Source organism: Oncorhynchus gorbuscha, linkage group LG16 (assembly GCF_021184085.1).
Source record: "Oncorhynchus gorbuscha isolate QuinsamMale2020 ecotype Even-year linkage group LG16, OgorEven_v1.0, whole genome shotgun sequence".
Taxonomy (NCBI): domain Eukaryota; kingdom Metazoa; phylum Chordata; class Actinopteri; order Salmoniformes; family Salmonidae; genus Oncorhynchus; species Oncorhynchus gorbuscha.
In genome coordinates, this window is record NC_060188.1 from 75,017,828 (window position 1) to 75,028,072 (window position 10,245).

At 40.5% G+C, this 10,245-nt stretch overlaps 1 protein-coding gene across 8 annotated transcripts in view; it reads right to left on the reverse strand.

The window, feature by feature from the left end:
- The window catches only part of LOC123999124 (AP2-associated protein kinase 1-like), a 50,908-nt gene extending 44,748 nt beyond the window's left edge, over positions 1–6,160 (reverse strand). For all 8 annotated transcript variants that reach the window (XR_006832390.1, XR_006832389.1, XM_046304551.1 and 5 more), the window contains exon 1: positions 5,191–6,160. Coding sequence is in view for 6 of the 8 variants with exons in the window: in XM_046304551.1 (XP_046160507.1) it covers positions 5,191–5,350 (160 nt within the window). In the remaining 2 variants the exon portion in view is untranslated. The remainder of the gene's footprint in view (positions 1–5,190) is intronic.
- Between the last annotated feature and the right edge of the window lie 4,085 nt (positions 6,161–10,245).

Consider the following 10,245-nt stretch of genomic DNA (forward strand, 5'->3'; position numbering starts at 1 on the left):
TTGCTTAAGAGCCTGCAAGTAAGCATTTCACTGTGAGGTTGTAATCGGCGCATGTGTTGTATTAGGAGCACGTGACAAATAAACTTTGATTTGTTGTATTTATAAGAACCCATCAGTCGATTTGAAAATGTGATGGAAACCCATTTAACTTGCATCTTTTATTCGGTACATGGGAATTTAACAGCAAAAGGTAGTTTTGTGCACTACACAGAATGTACAAAACATTAAGGACACCTGCTCTTTCCAGGTGAATGAGATTCCAGCTTTGATCCCTTATTTGTCACACCCTGACCTTAGAGATCCTTTTTATGTCTCTATTTTGGTTTGGTCAGGGCGTGAGTTGGGGTGGGCATTCTGTTTTCTATTTCTGTGTGTTTGGCAGGGTGTGATTCTCAATCAGAGGCAGCTGTCTATCATTGTCTTTGATTGAGAACCATACTTAGGTAGCCTTTTCCCACCTGTGTTTTGTGGGTAGTTGTGTTTTTGTGTCTGCACCAGACAGAACTGTTTCGTTCATTCTCTTTGTTATTCAGGGTTCAGTTCTATTAATAAATCGTGAACACTTACCACGATGCGCTTTGGTCACTTCTTCATGCAACGATGACTGTAACATTATTGATGTAATTTGTTAAATCCACTTCAAAATCAGTGTAGATGAAGGGGAGGAGACAGGTTAAAAAAATATTTTTAAGTCTTGAGAAAATTCAGACATGGATTGTGTAAGTGTGCCATTCAGAGGGTGAATGAGCAAGACAAAAGATTTAAGTGCCTTTGAACGGGATATTGTAGCATGTGCCTGGTGCACCGGTTTGTGTCGAAGTGCAACGCTGCTGGGTTTTCACGCTTAACAGTTTCCCGTGTGTATCAATAATGGTCCACCACCCAAAGGACATCCAGTAAGCTTCACAAAGCTATGGGAAGCATTGGAGTGAACATGGGCCAGCATCCCTGTGGAACGCTTCGACACCTTGTAGAGTCCATACCCCAAAGAAATTAGTGCAAAAGGGAGGGCGGAGTGCAACTCAATATTAGGAAGGTGTCCTTAATGTTTTGTACACTTAGTGTACGTCATCACGCACATGTCTGGTGGGAAAATGTGCATTGTTTTATGTGGATTTTTGAATATTTACATGAAAATCTGGAAACGTAGCTATTGTGATGTCGTCAGATTGACTTTACATATCGTAAACATTGCCATCACTCCAAAGTAAATTTGATGACATCATAATGGTGGCAAAGTTGATTCCTACTAATTATTTGCCAACTCCTATATCATTGTATTTACAGACCAATGTAGTTTAATTTTGACAAAACAGTAATTAGCCCCCATTCAGAATGACTGAGCAGCAATATGGCAGAGGCATTTTGAGAACTTTCACAACAATGGCATGGACGCAACAGAGTGACGGAAGTGCAATCAATGAAAAGTAGGCTAGAGTTAGTACTGTAACATCTTATAAAATGTGCATCCACTGTCCCACAGCCCAGACAGTCAATTTATAAACTTAATCTCCCCTGGAAAAAAGCATCTAGACAATATTTCCTCATGCTACTAGGCTAGCATTTGGTTTGCAGCAGTTTGGGTTTGTCTAAACCTTGTAATTTGCTTCAATAATCCATAGAATTTGTTTAAGCACTCATGATGTTTTAGTTTGAACATTCTGATTTTTCCTTTTGTGGCCATGATTTCAGTTTAGAATGTTGTATCTTGCATTCCGCCATTGGAATTAATGGGGATAGAAGAGTGGAAGATTGAATAACTACTCTTATAATGGTGATTTTTACTGCTGCTCTAAATTTATTTATTACTTTTATTTCTTAATTAACATGTATTTTTCTTGATACTGCAATGATGGTTAACGGCTTGTAAGTAAGCATTTCACTGTAAAAGTCCATACCTATTGTATTCGACGCATGTAACAAATAACATTTTATTTGATTCCAGTCTCATTATGAAACTACAGTTGAAGTCGGAAGTTTACATACACTTAGGTTGGAGTCATTAAAACAAGTTTTTCAACCACTCCACAAATTTCTTGTTAACAAACTAGAGTTTTGACAAGTCGGTTAGGACATCTACTTTGTGCATGACACAAGTAAATTTTCCAACAATTGTTTACAGACAGATAATTTCACTTATAATTCACTATCACAATTCCAGTGGGTCAGAAGGTTACATACACTAAGTTGACTGTGCCTTTAAACAGTTTGGAAAATTCCAGAAAATTATGTCATGGCTTTAGAAGCTTCTGATAGGCTAATTGACATCATTAGTCAATTGGAGGTGTACCTGTGGATGGTGTACCAATTGGAGGTGTACCTGCGTTCTGTCTCCTAGAGATGATAGGAGTTTGGTGATAGGAGTTCAAATCAATCCCAGAACAGCAGCAAAGGACATTGTGAAGATGCTGGAGGAAACAGGTACAAATACATCTATATCCACAGTAAAATGAGTCCTATATTGACATAACCTGAAAGGCCGCTCAGCAAGGAAGAAGCCGCTGCTCCAAAACTGCCATAAAAAAGCCAGACAACGGTTTGCAACTGCACATGGGAACAAAAATTGAACTTTTTGGAGAAATGCTGCAGGAGGGACTGGTGCACTTCACAAAATAGATGGCATCATTAGGGGGGGAAATTATGTGAAGATATTGAAGCAACATCTCAAGACATCAGTCAGGAAGTTAAAGCTTGGTCGCAAATGCGTCTTCCAAATGGACAATGACCCCAAGCATACTTCCAAAGTTGTGGCAAAATGGCTTAAGGACAACAAAGTCAAGGTATTGGAGTGGCTCTCACAAAGCCCTGACCTCAATCACATAAACAATTTGTGGGTAGAACTGAAAAAGCGTGTGCGAGCAAGGAGACCTACAAACCTGACTCTTACACCAGCTGTCAGGAGGAATGGGCCAAAATTCACCCAAATTATTGTGGGAAGCTTGTGGAAGGCTCCCCGAAACATTTGACCCAAGTTAAACAATTTAAAGGCAATGCGATCAAATATTAATTGAGTGTATGTAAACTTCTGACCCACTGGGAATGTGATGAAATAAATCAAATCTGAAATAAATTATTATCTCTACTATTATTCTGACATTTCACATTCTTAAAATAAAGTGGTGATCCTAACTGACCTAAAACAGGGAATCTTTTCCTGTATTTAATGTCAGGAATTGTGAAATAAAGAGTTTAAATGTATTTTGCTAAGGTGTATGTAAACTTCTGACTTCAACTGTATATGACTAGAAGACAAGACAAGATATTGAAGTAAAGAAATCAAATTGGCCTAACCATTCCATACACCCCAATCTATAAACCATAAGAGCATTATTTGTCATCTTCTGCCAACTGTCTTTGTGGCATCATGTTAGATTAGTAATCTTCATTGCAACTGTAGGCTGTGAAATTTACAGTATATCTAGCTTAACTATCTTAGCATGGAATTTACAGTAAGTCAATGTTGATAGCCTACATGTTATACCATAATGGTGTTGAATTTCAATGTGTTTAAACTGCAGTGTACTGTGTAGATCTATACAATATTGCAGTGGGAGTTGCTGAGCTAAAACTGAGGCAGGGATAGGCTAGACTGTCTCCATTCACCATGTTTCAGACTCAGTGTACACTGCAAAGCGGCACTCTAAAAGGATGGACAGAATAGGCAGAAATCATGAGATGTAATTTGCCGTACTCGTCAACAAAAGCATTGGATGTGAGAAAGTGATAGAAACATTGTCATCATGAACTGAGGTTGTTAGAGCAAAGTTGAAGTCTTTAAGAAAGTTGTGCAAAGTAAATTAATTTTACAAGATGTCAGGGCTACATCATTACCATATCAGTGAACACAATCCACACAAATGACTCCACTGTGCAGGATAATGCAGACACTGCACCTTTCACTCAGGTGTATGATACAAAATGGTAGTGTTATGTGATAACTGGGGTCAGGCATTTATTTGTATTTAGATGATTGTGTTTATTTAGGCTAGGTTATGCATTTGCCATTTTCAAAGACTAAGCCCATTTATTTTTCTATTTTTTTATTAATTTAAAGGATTGACTGAGTTTACATGGAATTGAATCCAAGCCAGATGCTTAATGAGAAAAATATACTGTTTTGAGAGGTGATTTTACACCACTGCACAGGGAGTCAGGGATTAATGTCACATCACTTCCTCACATCAAGGCATTATGGTCGTGTGTGGCTAAGTTGGTATAGCATGGCGCTTGCGGAGGACAAGTAAGAAAATGTAGGCACTCACTACTGTAAGTCGCTCTGGATAAGAGTGTCTGCTAAATTACTCAAATGTAAATGTACAATTATCTTCAGATTCTTTGGATTTCACTACCAAGTACATGAGTGATATCAAACAATTAGCAACTTGATCTGCATGGTATTGGGTTGTCAAAATTACAAAAATGCCAGGATTAATGTGCCCAATTGGCTTTTGTTTAATAGTAAAAATTATTTGACACCCCAAACATCTCTCTCTGTGCTCTTCAGTACCTGAAAATTAGCTATCATTCCTAGTGAGCCTCTTCTCGTGCCCATGGTCACTAATTTTAATAATTCATAGAACACTGAAAACAGCCAGTTCCTGAGTCCATGGTCACTCATTTTAATAATTCATAGGACACCGAAAACAGACAGTTCTGAGTCCATTTAAGTGCCTAATACGTAAGGGGATTTCCTGACAATTAATTTACCAAATGCAGATGCTGCTCCAACAATGACAGAGCTGTCAGTCATTTGACTGATATGACATAAGTCACATCTTGCAGCAGCCACACACTTGATCCTCAAAACTGATGCCATGAAAGCCACACTACAAACAATATGGCACGATGGCTTATCCATCTACAGTGAAATAGTCATTGGCTGGGTGTGTCAGATGTAGGAGTGTCAGGAATAGGAGTACATCATGTGGAAAGTTGACACAACAGTATGTCTTTACCAATGGCATACAGTAGCCATATCACACTGAAACCTCGGCTTGCCTCTGGCTTGAGCATAAATGAGTTCCATCATTCCATATTTCATGCAGCAGCTAACTGATTGGTAATGACTGATTGATGTTGACCATTGTTGCAGTTTGCTGTCTGACTGAAAAGTCACATGACCATGTTCTTAGTCAACATGAACATCAAAACATTGTTTCCAAAAGACAAGCATCAATTCCTACATCTCACCTTCGGCCACTGTTTCTTCAATAGTGACTTGGTGCCGCCCAATTGTACATGAACGTCCAATTAAATTGCCACCTGCATGGCTGGATCCACTGCTACCCCCTCCAGAAGCAGGTCCAGAACTGACCAACTCCCGACGAGATGAATCAAAAAACTTCCTCATTATAGTTTTGTCAAGTCTCGATGATCAGGAAAAGGTATCCTCACTTCGATACAGACTGTTCAAATGTCCTTGTTTACAGTTGTGCCAGTTTCACAAATGTATGTATTGTGCCAGTTTCACAAATCTTGTATTTCTGGACAAGGCCGAAGGTTTGTCTGACACAGCCAGTCTTGTTGTTTGCAGATGCCAAAACAGCTGTGCTTTCTTCACCAGCACTGGCAGCAGATTGCTAGCTCCTTAGTCAATGATGAGATAGCTATCTCGGAATGACCCGTCTACTATTTGCTTAACAGACTAGATACAGAGACAAGATAACAGACTATAATAATTCCGCTAAACCTTGTGCAGTATTATATTTGCTATCGCCTCGGAGGACATTTCTCCATCAATACAGCTGTTCAGGAGGTTGTGGGTCCCTCCAACTCCGCGGCTAGTTTATGACATTTCATGTAGCTAAGGTTATCCAGGTTATCCTCTAAAAATGATGTCCGTTGCAATATATCCCCGGTGCAACGTGCAAATGTTACACGATCCTTCCATATTCAATGTCTTTCGGCAAATATGATTATTTCCAAGCCTACTACAACACATCATCTAGCTAGCTACAATTAGCTAACGGCTAGCAGGCTGCACACGAACCGCTAGCTAGCTATTTCGCAACAGGAAATTAATATCAAACTGACAGGAAATGGTCATTCCGATACTGAGTATACCGATTGGAGCTAGATACTTTCGATCTCAGTTTGGTTTGATAGCTCCGTTAGAAAATATAGATAAAAATAGCCAGCTAGTTAGTAGTTCATGTTATGTGCGCAAGCTAGGCTAATACAAGCTTCGGCTACTACGACAACATCACATAGCTGCCTGCTAAGGCTTACAGCAGTGGAGTCATGATATCTGTATTTCTACGATTGGGGGGCACTGGTGGGGAGCATCTATAGCTAGGTTTCTATCCAATTTGCGACAGATTTTAATGCGAATACTCTCAAATGCATAAAAAAATATGCAAATTTTCCCACCAGAGATATGTTTATATCAAACTGGCTTTTTACAGATGAAAGGCAGTGCGGGATGACGTAGTGCACATAAAACTTTTACCGTTACATTCCCATGAAGGCTACCGAATGAAAAATACAGGTTAAATGGGTTTCCATCGCATGTTCAACTCTACTGATGGTTTTGTCATAAAATTGTTATATTGAAAATGTGCCCAATCTTTCTTGGCACATGCGCTCTAGCCAACAACTCGCAGATAAAGTGCGTAGGCTACCCCATTATGAATGTATAATGATTGTGAGCGATATTATTTATATTTTTCAAACAGCAGCCAAGCTTCGATCATCATGTCACCAGAATAAGACCCTCGATATTTATTGGAAAAATTTGCATCAAGCTCATCACCTTGCACATTCACCACCCTGTTTTTGATTGGATTCATTAGGGTCCCCATTAGACGACGCCAATGGCGACAGCTAGGCTTACTGGGATCCGACATATAACGAAAAAAGACATTACAGACAAAATACTTTACTATTTACATTTAAAAACATTAACATGTAGTGTGTGTGCATCTATCAGTTTCACATACAGTGCATTTGGAAAGTATTCAGACCCCTGGACTTTTCCCACATGTTAAGTTACAGCCTTATTCTACAATTGATTAAATAAATACAAATCCTTAGCAATCTAAACACTACCATGATGACAAAAGGAAAACAGGGTTTTTAGAAATGTTTGCAAATGTATTAAAAATTAAAAACAGAAATACCTTATTTACATAAGTATTCAGACCCTTTGCTGTGAAACACGAAATTGAGCTCAGGTGCATCCTGTTTCTATGTATCATCCTTGAAATGTTTCTACAACTTAATTGGAGTCCACCTGTGGTAAATTCAATTGATTGGACATGATTTGGAAAGGCACCCACCTGTCTATATACAGTAAGGTCCCACAATTGACAGTGTATCTCAGAGGAATGTGGATGTGGTTCAGAAGATGTTGGTTCATCAGCGGGATTCATTTTCACAGAGAAGGCAGGCTGAATCACGACACGGGGATGGTGGTTGGGAAGAGCGCGCTTGTTTGAAATTGAAAAGCGTCACGGTAGCTTTTGATGAAGAAATTACATCAAGACAAAGCAGCTGCATTATAAGTGGGATGGCACTGTTGAACGCTACATCCCGAAGGGTTCGTGCTGATTTTACGGAGATTGACAGTCGGAATTTCGTCCCTTGAGAAAGTAATAAGTTGTGTCAGGAGAAGTTCAGTATTATCATATGCTCTAAAACGAAACGGTTCCTCGAGTATCCTTCTTCAAATTGAAACCTATAAGTTATTCTAGGAACCCCTTTTAATAGTTCCTCGAATAACCTTTTGAATCACTTTTGGGGGTTCGTTTTTTAACCCCTCCCCAATAATAATAATAACATATTTTAGTTGTCAGTGTTTTATTATGATTTTGGAGGGGGAAAGGAGAGGCAGAAGAGGTCTACGCGCAAGAGGGAGGAAGACGGTGAACTCGACTCGGTTAAAAATGGCTGGAAAAGGGGAGATGAGATGGTTTGTTAAAGAAGAATGGTAAAAAGTGTAAGTAGTGAGCTGAAGACAGAAGGAGAAATGGTGTGAATGAGGGCGAAGTATCGGAGGTGGTAGGTGTGGTGAAGTTCTCTGGGGCCAGAGGCTTGCACTGAGGGTCAGGATGAAGACCAATGGAGTGAATTGTCTTGAAAAAGTTGACCGTTGCCTTTTGGCTGATCCATTTGTGGTTTCAGGGTGTGTGGAAGCAGAATTGGGTACTGTGGAATCGGAGTGTAACCAGAAGTGGTCTTGTCATAATTGTTTGTGTTTCTGCTGGTCAGAGGGTGAAGGTGATCGGCGTTAAACGAATGGGAGGCGAGACATGTGAATTCTTCCGCTCTCAAAAGGGCGCCATTGAAAGAAGTGATTACTGGGGTAGCAGTACATGTAAAAGTTGACCAACTGAAGGGGAAGATTCCCGGTGTTTGTGATGCTCGTTGTGTGGTGCGACGCAGACAGGTTGGTGAAACAGAGTCATTGCCTGTTCTTTTGAGATTGTATGTTGTCTCTTTGCCCGATAAAGTGATGTTAAGATGTATGAGTTTTTGTGTCGAATACATCACGTTGTTACAGTTGTCAAGTTCATTGGCATGTGGCAGCAGTGTATAGTAGGGGGGTTCCTAGGTTTGAGAAGTGTGCAGAAGGGCATGAGTCAAATAAATATGTATTAATGGGGGAAAGTAGTGGTATGTGTTCATTGTAGGGGTGCCCATGGGGCTGGGGATCAGAAATGCCTCGTGCAATAGAGGCAGGTTGAGGTTTCCAGAGTTAGAGTAGTGCAGAAGTTGTTGTATGCTATTAAGAAAGTAGAAGAAGATGGGTCAAGGGTGAGGCAGTAGTGTGAGTAAAAGATCTGTACCAGTACAGAGGGATAGCCCAGTAAGTGATATGTTTCAGTAAGATTGGATTTTTAGCATTTATAGCCATGGTTATCAACTTTGCTGCTGGTCAGTCACAGAAAACTGAGGTTGTGGTGGCAGCTGCAAAGAGGTATTTGGGTGTGCAAGACTTGACATCAGAAGAGTTACCGGGTGTGTTAAGTGGTGTTGTCACGTCCTTTCAGGTTGTTGGCATTGAGGTAGGACTAAATAGATTTAAATAGTGGAGTAGGGTGATTTTATTTTTTTGTGAGTGTAATGTTAGATGGTAGGGTATTTATGTATTTACTTTTTCAAGCAAAGTATAAGGGAGTTGTACTTCAATCTACTAGGTGGTAGTAATGCAACATATTGGATGTCAACCACAAATAAAACTCATTGAAGAAGAAATGGTGCATGTCAGAGCGAAAACCAAGCCATGAGGTCAAAGGAATTGTCTTGTAGAGCTCAGAGACAGGATTGTGTTGAGGTACAGATCTGGGGAATTATACCAAAATATTTCTGCAGCATTAAAGGTCCCAAGAACACAATGACCTCCATCATTCTTAAATGGATGAAGTTTGGAACCACCAAGACTCTTCCTAGAGCTGGCCACCCGGCCAAACTGCACAATTGGGGGAGAAGGATAAGGGAGGTGACCAAGAACCTGATGGTCACTGACAGAGCTCTAGAGTTCCTCTGTGGAGATGGGAGAACCTTTCAGAAGGACAACCATCTCTGCAACACTCCACCAATCAGGCCTTTATGGTAGAGTGGGCCAGACGGAAGCCACTCCTCAGTAAAATGCACGTGACAGCCCACTTGCAGTTTGCCAAAAGACACCTAAAGACTCTCAGACCATGAGAAACAAGATTCTCTGGTCTGATGACACCAAGATTGAACTCCTTGGCCTGAATGCCAACCGTCACATCTGTGGGAAACCTGGCACCATCCCTACCGTGAAGCATGGTGGTGGCAGCATGCTGTGGGGATGTTTTTCAGCAGCAGGGACTGAGAGACTAGTCAGGATCGAGGCAAAGATGAATGGAGCAAAGTACAGAGAGATCCTTGATGAAAACCTGCTCCAGAGCACTCAGGACCTCAGTCTGGGGAAAAGGTTCACCTTCCACAGTACAGCAACCCAAAGCACACAGCCAAGACAACACTTGAGTGGCTTCGGGACAAGTCTCTGAATGTCCTTGAGTGGCCCAGCCAGAGCCCAGACTAGAACCCAATCTAACATCTCTGGAGAGCCCTGGAAATAGCTGTGCAGCAACGCTCCCCATCCAACCTGTCAGAGCTTGAGAGGATATGCAGAGAAGAATGGGAAAAAGTACCCTAATACATGTGTGCCAAACTTATATCTTCATACTCAAGAAGACTCAATGCTGTACTCAATCCCAAAGGTGTTTCAACAAAATACTGAGTAAAGGGTCTGAATACTTATGTAAATGTGATATT